Genomic DNA, 18,100 nt, shown 5'->3' with positions numbered 1-18,100 from the left:
TCCAGTTATATTACACCATTGACCTGTCCTCAAGATTATGTTCCTTGTTGGTGTCCTGAGAGGGGCCTGAGACAGTATGGGGTTATAGGCAGACGTGAAATCCTAGAACAAGCCAGAAGACAGGTGCTTTGTCCCCTAAGGATGACCACTAGAAGGGTCATACTTCTGCTCGCATGTGTAAGAAGGCACAAGATAAATATGAAAAGAACTTATTTTTGTATCAATACAATCTTTTGTCCGTTTCGTCTGCCCAGCTGGAGTGGCAGTAACATCAGATGGGGCCAGGCTTTCCGACTTCGGCATCTGACCACAGGCCACTACTTGGCCTTGACAGAGGACCAGGGCCTCCTGCTGCAAGACCGGGGGAAGTCAGACACCAAGTCCACAGCCTTCTCTTTCCGGCCGTCAAAGGTAAGGTGTGGTAAAGTGGACTTTGACCCTGTTCTAAAAGTGAAAGCTTGGAAACCTCCAGATAGAACTGTAACTGAAAAAGAAAGTAGTCTGGAATGGAGTAAAAACCAAAATTAGACCTAAGGTAAACACGCTCAGCACATCTGCCCAAAACAAGAAGAAAGATTAATCAAATTGCTGTGTGTCCCATAGAAGTACTTTTTAAACATTTCTAGCTTTCTCCTGTGGCAAACAACCATATACCTTGTAGAAAATGAATTCTCTGGAAGGTACAGACTAAAGAAAACCTGTGAGAGCTCAATGATGTACACCAGCTAATTCATCAAGGCAGCATGAACGCTTAACTAGAAATTCAAATTCATAGGTAATTTGGTTTGGTTTACTAGGACCAGCCACAGAGTTGGCTATGTGTTCTTTGCGTCTTGGTTTGCTACATCACCTCCTTCCTCTCAAAGGTAGCCTTTTACTTGTAAATGGATCTGCCTTCCCTTTCTTGACCGAGCTTCCTGGTTTCACTTGGGGAGTGTAATGAAGTTTTTGTGACAGCTGGTTGCATTACTAGCAAAAAAACCCAAAAAACCAAAAACCCACTGTCTTTTATCTTTTGAATTGAGTTCATGGAGGAATGTGTACCTTGCATGAAGGTTGAAGTAGGAGGAGAGTGGAAAACCCTAGAAAACACAAGGATCACAGGAATGGACATGTTGCTCAGAAGCTAATGGAAAATGTTGTTGTTGTTTAATACATTCTAAGTTATTTTTAATAAATTCTAAATTATAGTCTTCACTTCTATAAAACCATGGTAACATGGGGACTTCAGTTTCAGAGCTGCATTTGTTTAAATCCAAAGGTGATTTCTCTCAGGAAGATGCAGAAAAGACATAATTCTGGACATGTGATCATCTTGCAGTTATTAGTATTATATAAAGTTAAGAGTACCTTCCCCACCATTTTCATTGGCTTTCTCTGCTCCCCAGATCTTTAGCTTTCTCCTGTCCATCCCCAGCCTTCATTAAGAATGGAGCCTATGGTGTGTGGGTCAACCCCAAGTGAATAGCTTTGCCATTTGATGTGTATATAGACAACTATTTTTTTCAAACGTCCATCTTTAATGTTCAGCCAGGTTTTGACTCTGCATAATTCAGAGCTGGGTCTAGTTGGATGGTCGAAATTGCATGCTGAGCTAACTTCTGATGGACAGTTGGATGGTCTGCCACTTTGATTGTTCTGGAAAGATCATCCAAGCATAAGAAAGGCTCTGCACAGACAGATGCACAGTTACCGGGAAGTCTGCACTTCCTCAGAGGAAAGCTCGACATCTCCTTAGGGAGCTTCGTCTCTACTTTCATTCTTTTTTGCTCTCTTCCAGAAATAGATCTTGATTTGTGTTCTCCACACGATTTCAGTAAGGGGTTATTGATGATTCTGTTCATGTGGGACTAGGGAAATTTGAGACAGGGTATCTCTGCTTCCTAATGCATTTGAGGGAAATAGTCTTTCAGCTCTGCGCTTCCTTGAAGCAGGGGCTCCGAGTTCTTTTCCTTTCATTTTATGGTTCTGTGGTCTTTTTAGGCCCAGAAACTCTTTGGCATAGTTTTTTCTCCCTTAAATCGCTCTACGTCAGAATTAGGCTTTTTTTACAGCAATATTTCAAATACTAAAATATGTGAGTTTCCCACCCATGTCTTTCTAAACACCCCTCAAATGTCAATCTTCCATCTGACTCTCTTCCAGTAATGTGTTGGCTCCTTGATTTCATTCTTCTTTTCTGAGCATATCTCCTTCATGTTACTAACATTTTTTTTTTTTAGATTCCCAGCACAAGAGGGATTTGAAATTCAAATTTATATCTATTTAGTAAACATTTTGGCCTCCAGGAAGCATTTAGAGGCTAAAAGAATCAGTGAAACAAAGCAACAGAAGAGTCATAAGAACAAAGAGAGGCAGGATCACATTCTTCCCCGAGAGATAACTGGGACGTGGGGTGGGAGGATGAGAGCAGGGGGAGCAGGTGGAACATGACAAATGACTCACCATGGCTAGTGACCAAGCAGGTGCCTTCTAAGAATGTCAGCATGGCCCTTTTCTTATCTGAGCACTCTGCCTCCTTTCTCCTTGGCCCACTCGGATGTGCTGCCCCAGGACAGAACAATGACCTTGAGGTCTTAACCATTTCAGAAAAGGCTCTCTGACAGCAGAGGAATCAGGCAGCTTTCCAGGCAGCTGGCAGGATCCTGTCCCAATGGGACTCTTCCATCGCGTCTTTCCTGGCTCAGCCTGTGGTGTGTGGCTTAGCGCCATGCCGTGGTCTCTGGGGGAAGCAAGAAAAGCTCAGAGCACCACGGAGGCTGTGTAACACTCCTTCCACTTGGCACCACTTCTGGCCTCTGAATACGTTTTACCATGAAAGGGCTCATTGCTTATCTCTCCAAGTCCCTCCATTTTCATGCGCAGGGAGGCAAGCGACGTATGGCTGGAAAGTCGTCATGGTATCATGGTGGCCGCCAGCATAGCAGGGCTGGAGGTAAAAGTCACCCGTGAGTCACATTGTCCTGTGTACTTGGCAGTGTGGGTACATTTCACTGGAGTCGCTATTTAGCGAATTTAAGTAACTCTCAGTACAGTAGTAGTCAGCCCAGCTGCCTTCATTTCAGTTTGAAAGAAACTGAAATTGAAATGACACAGGCTCCATGATAGGCCAAGATATAGCTGTGTTCCCACTGGAAATCAGGGCTTCCCTGGGACGTGGTGAGGGCAGGGCCTTTGGCATCTTGGACTGTGAAGCTGCGCAAACAGTAAGACCATGTAGGGAGCACACAGCTGCCGCACACAGCCCCAGTAGCTGTGGGAGAAGAACACTGGAGATGCCTTGGTTTCTCCAGACCTCCAGGTGCCTTGTTAGTAAGCGTATTCTTACCTTGCTGGGTGCAGCTCTCTTCCTTAAATACACTCTCTGTTGTGCTTCTTCTCCCTGGGCAAATAGTGATGTCCCCCAGCAGAAAGAGGCTTGGGACTCTCTTTTTCCACCATGTGAAGGTGTTGAGTCACCTGGCTGGCCCTTGCCTGCTGCAGGCGTTATTGACAGAGTAGACAGCAGCCCCTGAGACCATGTTTCAGGATGACAGGGGCACAGGAGCTGGAGGCGCTCAGTGAGAAGGCCAAGAGAATGGAGACAGTAAGCTATGTCCTATGTGACTGGGGCCATTGGGCAGGGAGTGTGAGGGGCGAGCAGGGTGTTCATCTGATCCTCTTTGTATGTGGGAGAAGTGGAAAAACAGAAAAAGAGACTCCTAGGAGAGGCATCATTTGGGCTTCAGTCACGTGTTTTGGGAGGACACTGGGTTTGCTGGGCCATGAGTCACTTGGTAATGATGGGCTTCCCACCCTGTATTACCTGTCAGGTTGCATTAGCCTGTGACAGCTATGACTGCTAAATCAGGGGCCATGGAGCAGCTGCAGGTGCATGTTAACATCCTGAACAGGCTGCCTTTATGTAGGAGATGGCAGGTGTCCCTGTGGGTCTTGTATGTGCGTGATAAGACAGGGGCGTGGTTGAGCCTTGATGAGAGGTGACCAAGTCCCAGCACCAGCTGCAGGGATTGGCCCAGGCCTGGCTCAGATGGACTCGCACTCTGAGGTCTTTGAGCAAGCTACGTGAAACACGTAGAATAATGTGCAGAATGTGATCCTGATCAAGGTCCCCCTCCCTCCACCTCAGCAGGATGGTCCAAGTCAAACTGGAGGTCTGGGATCTATTTTTGCCTTGAAAATGCAGCATCACAACCCTGTCCCTCTAATCTGAGGGACATGGTGTGCTATGAGACATGGCATGACTTCAGCATTGCCCAGATCTGGCCTTGACTCCCGTCTGCTCTCTCTGAGACCTGTAACACAATTCTTAATCTATTTGCCCCTCCTTTGAAGTCTGATCCTTTTAGATCTGACCCTGTCCTGCCCTTCCATCGTGTCTCTTGCCACTTGCTTGCTTGCCTTGAGCTCCAGCATACTAATTATATATTGGTCTTTGAGCACGTTACTTTTTTCTCACCACCAAGCCTGTGCCTAGATTGCTCTTGCCCCTCCACACACCACCACTAAGAGCTCCTTCCTCTTCCAGGCAAGTGTCAAGTGCCCCCATGAGAAGAGAGAGGATGACTCCCTCCTGCTTCTGTACAGCCATCACTCCTCGACCGGGAGCCCCTAGGTGACAAGAGCCATACATCCCCTCCTTTGCCTTGTATCCCGGCATCTCACACAGTGTGTAGCATGTAGGAAGTTGGGAAATTGCTCTCTGAAAGGATACGTAAATATTGTCATATAGTGAAATTCAGAGTGAAGTCCTTTTCATTTTAACCTTTGTCTTTTTCATAGACATGTCCTTGCCATTGTTGTGTAATCATTTTGCTATCATAATCCGTTCCCTGAATACACATTCAACTAGAGAGATTAATTTTATTTTGAACATCTAAGTCAAATTTCTGTGAACTTGATTTCCCATCATTTTTCCATGGTCTTGACATTGCAAGGCCATTCCCTAAGGATTGTCAGCTAATGTGATTTAATATTTACTCTGGCATGGCGATACTGTCTATTTAGATGTCATGTCTCAATGTCAGTTTACAGCACTGAATTCCTTTCAGGGAAGGATGAATTAATAATGTTAAAGCAGGCCTGGTTACGTATAGCCATTTATTTTATAGCCACTTTAAAAGCGCTTTAAAAAGCCACTTTAAATGACCATACCATAAGTCTTGAATGATTGAGATAGAATCTCAAATTTTGTCTATTTCACCATGAGAGGGCATCGAGCTGTCATTGTCCCCAATTAGAGGACATTTTTCCTTAATGTATAAAATCATTAAATTCATTTTAGTAAACATTTATGAAATATCTACTGTGTGCTAAGCATGGAGTTCTTGGCCAAGCCTGACTTTCCTATCTGCCTCTCACATGCCCTTTAACCTCAGAGCCTCGGCAACCCTAAGCAAGGTAACAGTTGGGCTCACACTGTGTCAGTCTGTGAAACACTGGTGCTGAAGTGTCTGTTTCCTCACCTAGTTACAAATGTGGAAAGGGAGGGTATAGAGCAAAGGAGGAAAGTGGAGAGGAAAAAACATGGACATTAATATTCAAACATCTAAAGAAAACACCACTTACTACAGCTTCATTTTAAATAAAACCTACAGAGGATTTTAAAAATTTAAATTGGTATGCTTTCCCTGGTCTTTATTGTTCAAAGTGAACCAAATAGAGGCAGTCACGGAACTCCATGGGGTTTGAAGTGAAAGAAACCTGGGCTCGAACCCTGGCTCTGCCATGTGCCATTCAACGTTTTTGTAACAATAGGGATAAAGAAATGTCTTGAGGGATTGTTGTGAGGATTAAATGAGACCAGGAAGATGAACTGAGGAAGATGAACCAGGAAGATGAACTGGTTCCTTATCCATAAAATGAGAGAGTGCTGCCTACCTCAGGGGGATGGTACAGGGATTAAATGAGAAATATGGAGACGAGCCCAGCACAGTGACTTCTGCTCAAGAAATGTGCCTGCCCTGATGAGGCAGGTGAATCTGCTCCCCCCGCACGTGGTGGGAGACAGCACAAGGTCTTCCCTGTCTTCCCACCCAGCGGAGGCTTTGCAGCCAGCCTTGTGGCCAGCCAGGCTCTTAGCAGTGGCTTACAGTGTGTGATTTTTTTTTTTGTTCAGGCAACACTAAGCCTTCAAATTCTAGATGAGAAATTCAGAAGGCAACTATATTGATGTAGAAATAAATCCAAATGTAATTCCTCAAGGTTTCTCTAGAGCCACCTGGGAAAGAGTGGGCTAACCAGGACTTTCTTGAAGGTTCACCCCAACATTCATGAGTGGGCCCCATTTTACCTTATCTACTTTCCCTCTGAAACATTGTTGGGTGCTTACAGTCTAAGTTGTCTTCTGTGCTGGCAAGTGGTTTAATTGTATTAACTAACAACAAATTTCACTTTAATAAGCATGAATTAGGAATTGTTCCATTCCAGATATCACACTACATACTAATGCCATAACTTACAACTCGGCCATCTCTGGCCCTATTTCTTTTTCAGTCCATCATTCACATTGATGCTGGACTGGTTGTTCTAAGATGCAACCCTTGTGTCTCAGTGGCTTTCCATCACCTATGCTGGCTTTTCCCAAGAGGTATTCTAGATAACGATTCTATAGGGGAAAATAAACAAAATACTGCATTAAACAGAGTTCAATAGGTTGTTTTGATTTTTTTTTTTTTGGTTGATGTTGTTGTTTGCTTTTTACCATAGGACTAATAAGAGCTTATGCTATCATAATATTCCCTTTGATTCTTAGAAGAAGATACATTTGTCCAAAGTCGACTTTTCCCATAGGAAGTCGATTAACATTGTGATTTTGAGAAACACAAATCTATAGGACAGAATTCAGAGTTTTTAATTTTTGTTCTTGTCCCTTTCTGGATTTCACCCTTGTCCTTGCCATGCTGTGCCCATCTTCTAGAATGCCTGTCCCTCCAGATTCCCCTTCGCTCCTTTCTCCCCGGGCTGGGCTCACATCTGCTATAAATCTTGTATACACCCACCCCTAATTCCCCTGGCAAAATTACTCCCTCTTCCAAACTCCAATTGTACTTTGAATATAGGCCATATCACCTTGTTGCAATTATTGATTTGTAAATATAACTCTTAAAGTTTGTATGAACCCAAAGCCATTTTTTAATAAAGTAATAGTATGTATTTTCAACATTTGCTTTAAACAACTAAAACATGGATACAGTTAATCACTTAACTGTGCTAATGGCAATAATAACCACTCAAATAATTCTGTTCAAATGACAAATGGGCTTTGGAATTACACCTGCTTTTGAATTCTGTCCTGTTACTTACTAGCTATGTGGCTTTAAGCAAGTTGTTTGTTCTGCAAGCTTCAGTTTTTTCACCTATAAAATAGGATAATAAAAACAGTAGGGCCATTAAAAGGTTTAGAGAAAATGTAAAGTATTGTGTATAATACTTGTCACTTTGTAGATTCTTGGTAAATTCACTTGATGTTGTCGTTGTAAAGTACTTAGCATTATACCTGGTTCAAATTAGGCACTGGGCAATTGCTAGTTCTAGTTCTCATCTTTGTCCTCCTAGAAATCTTAAATAAATCTGGAGAGCAGCAACTTGATCATCTAACATGACCATTATGATGTGGTCCCCAGCATTTCCTTAATAAGCTGTCAGTGGAGGCAGGCAGCTTCAATGCACATTAGGCCAAGCAACCTATTCCTTCCTGAGATCAGCTCATCATCTAACATAAGCAAGGTTGATGCAGATAAACAGAGATACAAATTGAATGCCTGCAGAATGATAAAACAGAAACAAATTACTTATAACCCATTTTAAGCAGAGCACCATGTGGAATACAAAAGACAAACAAATGCCAGTTTTGCACTTCTAGAGTTTTCAATCTGGCAGGGGACAGCTAGTGTACCAGTAACAATTTCATACATGTTTTAAAATGTAGGTTTTATTATTATTCACATATGACAAATGATTGGCATTGAAAGATAGTTTGTTACATTTTCCCAGAGTAAAAGGCACCACACACTATGCAGGGCCACATAGGGAAACACTAGGATCAGCCAGGAGGCAGAGAGAGAGAGAGAGAAAAAAACATGGACCAAGAGCCTTTTTGTAGCTTCCATGGAAAGGAACGGGTTAAGCAGGATAAGCGGGTTTAGGGTTGGCTAGTTGAACAGAGTTGCTGCTAGTTGCCTGGGCCTGGGTGATTATGGCAGGGAATGGTAGCCTGGAGGGTAGGAGCTCTCTAAAGGAGGTGGTTGGCTTAGTGGGATCTGGGTTGGTTTCCGTATGAAAGATGTGCTTTCTGGGGTGAGTCCTTTACTATTTTTAGGAATTGACTAGCCCTGGGAAAGGCAGTCCCTGTGGGGTCAGCAAGGCCATGAGAGCAGAGAAGATGCACAGGTGTCCTCCAGCTTCAGATGTGGAGACAGCTTGATGGATGACATGTGCTGTGTTCTTTTCTCTGTTGGTCAGCTGGGTGCTGTCACGTGAGGAGACACAAGAGAGGCTCAGGAAAACAGTTCATTACACTCACAGGTCCTAGCAGCAGGAGGCATGGTGGCCACACAGGGCCCCGTGGGAAAGCACCAGCATGGGCAGGAGCGAGGGGAAGTCCTAGGCTACTGCCTTTACTGGGGTTTCCATGGTCAAGGCAAGACAGACTGGATAAACAGCTTAGGATTCCCTAGTCTGAATAATTTCAGCAGTCTCTAAGCTATCGAGGAGGTCCCTAACTACCTGGTACCTGGCCCTGACATGATTAAAGCAGAAGAATATTGATTGCTTCCTGGGGTACAGGCCAGACAGTGGAGGCCTGGCGCTGGACTGGTTCGTTTGCATATCAAAGACATGCAGCTGAGCCATTTGCTGTCTGAGAATTGGCCAGCCCCACAAGGGGAGTCTCTCCCCAGCCAGAAAGGTTTTTAAGATGTCAAAACATCACAACATACAGAAAATTTAAAAACATAAATAATACGGATGTAAAGATGCAGAGATGAGGTAGGGGAATGCCAAGCACGAAGTGAGCATTTGGTCTATCAAGATAAGTGCTCATAGTCCAATTTGGTTAAAGTATATAGTATATAAGAACTTTAGAAATGAGAATTGAATTCCGTAGGAACTCGGGAATTATTGAAAAGGAGTGATTGAATTAGCCCTATTTAGAAAAGTTCCATTTCTAGCAGTAGGTGACTGCACGGGGCCATATCCAAGTAAAAGCCGTAAGGAACATTAGTTCATGCTCAAGTCCAAAGGAAATCACTAACCTGCCGTCACTGCATCAAGCTTCTCTGTCCTTGACCTCTTGCACTTCCTTACTGATTTGTCATTGTTTTAGGGTTGGGTTGTTTGTGCTGTTGATTTTGTCTCTTAGTTTTTGTTGTTGCTGCTGTTGTTCTTTTACATTAGAAGTGGCCACTGCAGTGACTACCATAGAACTTTGAAAGATGGGTCTGTTTTGTAAAGGCAGACACAGAGAGCCACTCCATTCTACAAAACGATGATCTGTTTATTTCAGTGACTCTAGGAAAACAGATCCTAGTGTTTCTCTTTTCACAAACCCATATTTAAATAAATGAAAAGTGAAAAAATAAATGAAGAAATGTTTCATCGATAGTTTGAGAATAAGTATTATTTTAACCAGACACTAATAGAGATGGATATAATTATTCATATTTAACCACAGTAGTGTGTGTGTGTGTGTGTGTGTGTGTGTGTGTTTTATTTCACTGTATTAGCTATGGTTAGAGAAAGGCTAGAGATAAACATTTTGGCATGTTTTAAGTCCTGTTTCTGGTGAGAGTGTCTAACGAGCTGCAGATATTTCTGAGATGAAAATCAAGTGTCCACTGTTTTGTAGAATAAATACCTTCTTGACCAATTGCCTATAAAATAAATCCTAATATATCAAATTCTATTTTTCCATTAGCTTATGTTATAAAATTAGAAATATGTTTTTCTGAAAATGTTTACTTTGAGAAATAAGTCATATTTAATAAGCCACCTAAAGTATTAACATACATATTTAAAATAAAAAAGAATTTTCTTATGTAGTATTAGTATAGCTCAAAGTGATCCTTTAAGTGTATGTAAAATAATTAATTTTGCTTTTATGAAGGTCTGGAGAAAAATAAGAACTTAAATGAAAACTAAATACACATGAAAGAAAAAAATTACTGAGCTATATGTATTTATTTCTTCAATATATGTTCATTAAGTAACTGGTAGGTGCTAAATTATCTGTATTATGAATCCAAAATAAATTGAAATTTGGCCTGTACCCTTGATTTTTTCATAGCCTGATAAAAAGAAGGTGTCATATAAACAAACACACTTACATTATGATGTGCCAAGTGCTCAGTAGGGGAATGAGATTGTGCTATACAACAGGAGAGACCAACTCTGCTTTCACAAGGAAGGTGACATCTCAGCAGGGTTTTAAAGGGTGAGTAGGAGTTTAAAATAGTGGGGAAGAGCATAGACTCTGGAGCTGGACTTCCTGGTTTAAATCTTGGCATTACTTCTTGAGTGATCTTGGGCAAATTATTTCCTTCATTTTGTCATCTGCAGAACTGGGACAATATTTGTAGCGAGTAGCTACATTAGAGGCTGTTATGAAGAGTTAATACATGTAAAGAACTTGAATCACTGTTGAACATGGTAAGGGCTCAATACATGTGCTGCTGTTATTAAGAATGAGAGGAATGTTGCAAGCAGAGGGAACAGCATGCTACATTTTTTATCCTGTAAAAAGTACAAAATACTGCCTAGTTAATGGCTTTTACAAATGAGCAATTTAACACAAGATGTAGAAAAGAAATAAAAGTAGAGTAGAACCATTCGGATTGAGCCACAGAGACTCTGATTGATGAGGACAAGAAAAGTTGCCATGCATCAGGGGTCTATTTCATGACACACGCTTGTGACAGGCAATTCAGGTTGTCACTGAGTTGTTACCTGATACACAGGAAGTCCCTTTTCTATACTGGAGAATAGGTAGTGAAATAGTGACAATTGAAGAATGAAACTCCTTGATTGCAACACACAACCCAGGAAGCCCTAAGAAACTATTAATACTATGCAAATTATGACCTTAATTTAAGGCACAGTAGCACCCCCTACCTACTCAAAGAGTATCCTTTCTCTGCAAAGTTTTGTAAAAGATATTTATGTGATGTTAATAGATATGTTTAAAGCCCTTGAGTTAGGGAAGTTTATGTAGGATAACCATTAATTATGGAAGATGTAACTTGCTGAAAATAAGTTAATTGGCCAGTAAAGGGTTACTTATTAAGGTTTCTCTATCAGGATGAGGAAAGTAGAAAATACAATGCAGACTTTATATAAACTCAGAACAGAAGAGAGAACCTACCAGCTGCCTCTTTTCCCATGGATGTTAATAATCACCAAATCAGCCAAAACTTGAAAGCCATTGACTTCACAATTAACAACAGGTGAGGGAAGCAAGCCTTTCCGAAATCCTGGTTTGGACAGGCAGCAACATCACGATGATTTTGGTAATCAGTTCCCTGGCTTACAAATGCTGCAAAGGGGATTTGTTTTATGTATTGAGTTACTATTTAATCAGACACGCCTATGCTTCTTTCTTTTATGTGTATGTGAATTAGGAAATCAAGGAGAAATTGGATTCCAGTCACAAGCGAGATATCGAAGGCATGGGCCTTCCAGAGATCAAGTATGGAGATTCCATCTGCTTTGTCCAGCATATAGCCAGTGGTCTGTGGGTGACGTACAAAGCACAAGATGCCAAGACACCCCGGCTGGGACCTCTGAAAAGAAAGGTGAGAGGTCAGAAGGTCTGGCTATAATTGTTTTACACTGCGCTGGAAGCAAGTAGGCAATAGAAGTGAATCTGAGAATCAGGTGGACATGATTATGTTTTACTTCTTACTATTCTGAAGAGTTACTCTGTGAAAGATTATACATAGTTCCTCTAATACATTAGCCTCATTTGGTTACACTGGCCCTATATTCAATGGAAAAAAAACAGTTGAATATATAGCAAATCGGCGAGGAGGAGGTGGCATTTGTTTAATGCACTCTAAAACCTGATCTCAATGACTTTTGGTGGTTTGCTGTCTTGGGATTATCCACATCAGTGCTCCCTTCATTTAAATGGATAATTGAGCTATTGTGCCATTTTCATAATACAGAGACTTGAATATCTACAGAGAAAATGCAGATTGCATAATAACAAGCCCACAGGAACTGATGTGCAGAAAGAAACGTTGTGGAATGATGCCGTATCCACAGGGAATGTATTCGGATCTCAGTGGTACATCACAACCTGCTACAGTGGGAAACTAGCTTGAATACATGCAGCATTTTTTTTACCAGAAAATGAATTGCCATAGTAGTGTTGCTTTTTGATAGGAACCAGAGAATGGATGCCAAGGGTGTGATACTTTTTTTCTTGAAAAACCCTTACAAAATACAGGTTCGGATAGTCAGGGGGTCCCAGGATAATGTTCTAGGAGGCAACATACACTATAGTTAAGCTATATCATCCTAGTGTGTTAATGATGAAAGGTTCCCCAGAATATTGGTTATTTTAAGAAAGAATATTGGGAACAAGCATAAGGTGATAGCTTAGTTTTGTGTAAAGCAAAACATCCTAGGAACATATCTAGAAAAGGGAAAATGAAATGATCAAGAGAAGATAGAAAATAGAATAAGAGGTCACATAAACTAGCTTGTATGAGCCCATTCCTTCCTCTGAAAAGAACTAGTAAGGCTGGGTAAAATACAAAACAAAAAACAACAACAGTCTGGGTGTGGTGGCTCACGCCTGTAATCCTAGCACTCTGAGAGGCCGAGGCGGGTGGATCGCTCAAGGTCAGGAGTTTGCGACCAGCCTGAGCAAGAGCGAGACCCTGTCTCTACTAAAAATAGAAAGAAATTATATGGACAGCTAAAAATATATATAGAAAAAATTAGCCAGGCATGGTGGCACATGCCTGTAGTCTCAGCTACTCGGGAGGCTGAGGCAGTAGGATCACTTAAGCCCAGGAGTTTGAGGTTGCTGTGAGCTAGGCTGATGCCACGGCACTCACTCTAGCCCTGGCAACAGAGCGAGACTCTGTCTCAAAAAAAAAAAAAACAAAACATAAAAACAACCAAACCATTTGAAGATTTCAACAACCAAGCCCCCAGGACATGGGTGCTAAATATCATACACAGAATGTCAGTGCACTAAGAGGAGCCTGCCTTCATCTCTGTTTTTCCCCTCAGCATGTTTGCTGATTTTCAGAGCTAGGACAGGGGGTCTTCTGTTAGCTCCACTGTGCTGGAAAGACATAATAGACACAGGGTCAGCCGAGGTTTCTGGAACTTGAGAGTCCAGGAGTCCAGGCTACAGGGGGCAGCTACAGAAACGTGAGCCTGAAGTTCTGCGTGCAGTTTCCCCTGGCATCCTAAGCTGACCATAGACGGAATGTGAGGCCAAGGTAGCCAACAGAAAGCTGCAGCTATGACAGAGGAAAGCAAAGCAGCAACGTTGACAGCATGACAGTACTAGGGAGACATAAGTTGGAGTTCAGAGGTTTGGAGTCCCCTTAGAAAATACAGTAGGTTTTCAGTTGAACCCCAGAAGGGCTGCACCTCAGGACTGAGGGCTACACCCTGGGAATAAGGGCAAATTGAAATTAAATGCCAAAAACCCATCCTCTACCAGCCTACCAGCAGAAAACTAAATCTTCTATATAGTACAGTAATATCATTTAAAGTCTCTACAGTTTTTCAAGCCTACTAAGGCAATGATAACATTTAAAGAAAGTGGAATTTGTGGAACTTGGCTGTGACTCTGGTTGGGAAGGGACACGCTCCAAGGGCTCTGTCAATGTGGAGAGATCCCAATTTGCATTGTTGATTTATTGTTCCCGTCCCTGCCTTTCTCTTCTAGGACCATAGCGCATAGATCCATTTAACTGTTAGAATATGCATGTGAATTGGGGGGTGGGGGCAAGTGCTTTCAAAAACTCTCTCTAAATGGTGTCATAATGTCGGCCCTTGACAGGCCTGTGCTGCCTTATTTCATAAGGAACAGGTTAAGTTCTCTCTTTCTCTCTGAAAACACAAAGGATGCCCAAATCTGTGTTAAGCATTTTATGAGATGAATAGAACAGTAATCTAGAAAAACCAATGGAGAACACACACAGTGAAGACCCAAATAGTCCCCACTGTACAGGAAGCTCCCTCCTTCCCATCCCCACTGTGGGCTGTTCCTCTCTGTTCCTGGATATGGGATTCCGGGGAGAGAAAAAAGACTTTAGGAACTGATCTGCTGGGATCAGCGGGGTTCCTGATAGCAACATTCCAACAGCTGCATGGCGTTGCTTCCTTGTTTGGCTGGCCAGTTGGAATGCGTTATCTGAACAAGCAAAACCTGTGGATTTTGGTCTTCAGGGACCAGAAGTCTGGGACTGAGGCTAGAGTAAACACAGTGGCAATGTATTGCTAAATCCAAACGCAACATTGTTAACCAGGAAGATCTGACAAAGTAATGTTTTGTAACAGTCAGTGAATCCCACAATCAGGACATCCTTCGCTAAGCTTACACCGCAGTATATAGATGGGCTGTAACGTCTTTTTTCAAAAATGAATAAGTTTTTGCAAGCCTGTATTCTCCTTCCTATGTGAATTGATTCTATCAGGAAATGCCTTCAAAAGAATAAAAGATAAGTAAGAGATTTTTCACATGGAAAGGAAAATAAGTTGTTTCTTTATGCTTAAAATGAGAAAGAACCAAAAATCTTTATTATTCTAAAGATATTGTTTGGAGCCACACCTTTCATTTACATTTAACTGGTTTCTAGTACCTACAAGTTGTCTCTATTCACTCATTCCTCACCCCCCGCCCCTCAAAAGGAAAGCAGGCCAGAGAACTTGAATCAGGATCTGACCCTGACTTGAACCAGGGTCAAACCATCTCAATTGACATCATCACATACTTGACCCTTTTAAAGGAAAAAGCTACTGACCTCCACACCAAAAGCTTCTAGTCCTACCCCAAAATTGTATCATGATATCCTTAATGATCAATAAGTATGCTTAGCTTCCAGATAACTAATCTAAGTTCAGTACTATACTGTCCCTTATAACAAGCACTCACTGAGCACCTATTGTATTCTAGGAACCATGCCAAATGATTTACCTGTAAATCATCTAATCCACCCAACAACCCTCTAAGATAAGTCTATATGCAGAAGGTGAAATCCAAAGCAAAGAGGGGTTAAGTAACTTGCCCAAGGTCACACAGCTGGTAAGTGGCACAGCCAGATTAGAACCAAGGTCTGCCAGTACAGAGCCCATGCTTTCAAGTCCCCTCTCCTGCCTTTATGAGCAGCAAGCTACCACCTCGAGCTGCTGTCCTCAGTCCTACAGTTAACTCCCCAGTGTAGCTGTCCTGCAGTAGAGAAGCCCAAGCCTGATCCCAGTGGAGAGTTTTGCTGTAAATTATCTGTCTTCTTCCCCAGTGTATCTCTGGAGGAAAAGGCTCTGAACAAAGTGACTTTTCCCATCTCCAAGGGTAAGGTTCCGTGTTCATTTTAAGAGAAAAATCTATTATAAAGTGTGTTTTCACCCTTTGAAATTGGCCATCTAGGCCCAAGGAATTGATAGTGACTCATATCATGGTAGCACATAAAATTTCATTTTTGTCTAAGCACTGTGTCTCAGGAATGGTTCATCTGTCAGTAATAGGGCATCCAAGTGAAATAACTGTTAATGTCCTGTTTTCAAAATGGACCCAGGGGGGCTTAGTTGGAGAGGAATAAGAGGCATGAGGGAAACACTGCAGGAAATGCCAACTGCCCAGCTGTGGAGTAGTACGTAACCTGGACCTGCTGTCCCTCCCGTGTGGGTAGGTCATACTGCATCAGGAAGGCCACATGGATGACGGGTTAACACTGCAGAGATGCCAGCGCGAGGAGTCCCAGGCTGCTCGGATCATCCGGAACACCACAGCCTTGTTCAGCCAGTTTGTCAGGTATGTTAGCGCCTTCCCTTTCTCTACCTGGCAGTTTTTGCTCTTTCTGGCCTTCTGACCCCATCCACGCACCTCCTTTTGATACTATGCGTTTTTTCAGGAAATAGTTAAATGCCAGCAAAGAGTTTTCCCAGAGATAGCTTGGGACTGAAACTTAGTTCCTGCATAGGTGACCTTCTACTAGCTTCACTCTTTGCCCAACAAATCCGCAAGCCCCATTGGTTATTTGGGTTGCTGTGATGAATACCCAAGGTCTTTGCACAAAAATTAAGTGAAAAGAGCTGGAGCTCTTGGATCCCTTTTGTATTAGTATGAAAAGAGAAAAGGAGCGAGGAGAAACTGATCCATACCCTGTGTGCTGTTTAGAAAGGGTTTCTACGTCACTCAGAATTGTTGCTATGGTTTGGATCAAAGTGGATTTGTGTTGGAAGCCTTGGGTTACCCAACTGTGGCTGGGACTTAAATGGGAAAAGTAACAGAACTGCCTGCTTGGATTCTAATCCCTCTAGCCTAAAAATGCTGCCAAAACAGAACTCTATGAATTGTTTTCACCAATTACCATGAGAAACGGATTGTGTTGTAAGCTGTGCAGTGTTCCAAGCCATTCTTCCCTTGTAGGGAATTATCTCTAAAAGCCAAGAGGGTATCAATTGCATGTGTGAATTTGTATGAAATGAGAACTTTTTTTATAGCTTTCCTTTTCTTGTTGAAAGACTGTAATCCAAGGGATGTGTATTAGTGACGATATAGCCTAAGCTTCTGTTGCAGTTCAGAATAAACTTTTCCTTCTCTTTTAAGTAATAAGGTAGAGTAGACAGGTGGCTTAGGGAAAGGGCAGCCCAGGTACTGGGGCTCATGTTCCTTCTGCCTTTCTGCTGTAGCATCTCCTACACATTTTTAAAGTATGTCTCTGGATCAGCACATCAGCATCACCTGCAAGCTTGTTAAAAGGCAGATTCTCAGGTTTTATACCAGACCTACTGAATCAGATACTCTTGGGAGTAAGATCCATCAAACCATATTTCATAGGCCCTCCAGGTGATGCTGATACATGCTAATGTTTAAAAACCACTGCGCTGGAATAGAGATCTTAACCTTGGCCACATGTTAGACTCATCTAGGGAGCTTTTAACACCCAAATTTTGAAGCTGTATCTCAAGCCAATTGCATCAGAATCTCTGGAGGTGGGATCCAAATTGCTAGTATTTTATTAAAGCTCTCTAGGTGATTCTAACATTCAGCCACAATTGAGAACTGCTGTCCTGGTATATTTTCTTCAAATAGCTTATTACTAACACCATGTCTGAGGACTGTCCTACAAAAGGGGGAAACTAAGGAAGCCTGAAAATATCTCTAGTTGGCTGGCTGGCTATGTACCTAGTACCACTCAGAGGTTCTGTTACTAAAATTAGAGAAGGGAGAGTGGATAGTAGAGGTATTCCTGCCACACAATGAAACTAAGACTTGCAAATCCACAGTCTTTTGTCTACTTTTGGCTCTGCCATTGGTTTCCTGTGATCTCTGAGCAAAATATTTCCTTCCTCCTTTCTATGTCTCATTACTTCCAGAACCTGCTTCTCTTCTTCAAAGAAAGACTATAAGAATGATTGCCTTGGTACAGGCAGAAAAATATAGCTGCATGCAAACATGAATTTTTCATGTAGCCTTAACTAGCATCAAGATGATCACCCTCTAGGTGGATGGGTTTATCTGGCCCCCAATTCTCTCAACTTCTGCCCTTAACTATTTTGTAAAAGTCAGTCTCACACGTATATAAAAGTTAATTCACAGTGGATCAAAGAAAGACCTAAATATGAGACCTAAAACTATAAAACATGTAGAAGGATGCATAGGCCTAAATTTTCATGATTTTGGATTAGATAGTGGTATCTTAAATATGACACTAAAAGCAAAAGCAACAAAAGAAAAAAATGAATTGGGCTTCCTCAAAATTTAAAATGATTTTCTGCAAAGGCGTCTGTCAAAGGAGTGAAAAGACAACCCACATGATGGGGAAAAATTGCAACCCATATATATGATAAGGGTCTCATATCTAGAGTAAAGGATTCTTAAAACTCAACAATGAAAAAGACAAAACATTAAAAA

General features: G+C 42.0%; 1 protein-coding gene across 1 annotated transcript in view; it reads left to right on the top strand.

Moving 5' to 3' along the window:
- RYR3 (ryanodine receptor 3) overlaps positions 1 to 18,100 on the top strand; it is a 338,847-nt gene that overhangs the window by 76,492 nt on the left and 244,255 nt on the right. The window contains exons 10-12 of the mRNA XM_045543649.1: positions 255 to 411; positions 11,616 to 11,789; positions 15,873 to 15,994. Coding sequence (XP_045399605.1) covers positions 255 to 411; positions 11,616 to 11,789; positions 15,873 to 15,994 — 453 coding nt within the window. The remainder of the gene's footprint in view (positions 1 to 254; positions 412 to 11,615; positions 11,790 to 15,872; positions 15,995 to 18,100) is intronic.

This window comes from Lemur catta, chromosome 1, assembly GCF_020740605.2.
Source record: "Lemur catta isolate mLemCat1 chromosome 1, mLemCat1.pri, whole genome shotgun sequence".
Taxonomy (NCBI): domain Eukaryota; kingdom Metazoa; phylum Chordata; class Mammalia; order Primates; family Lemuridae; genus Lemur; species Lemur catta.
The sequence above is the reverse complement of the archived record's forward strand: the minus strand, read 5'-3'. Positions and strand labels throughout refer to the sequence as shown.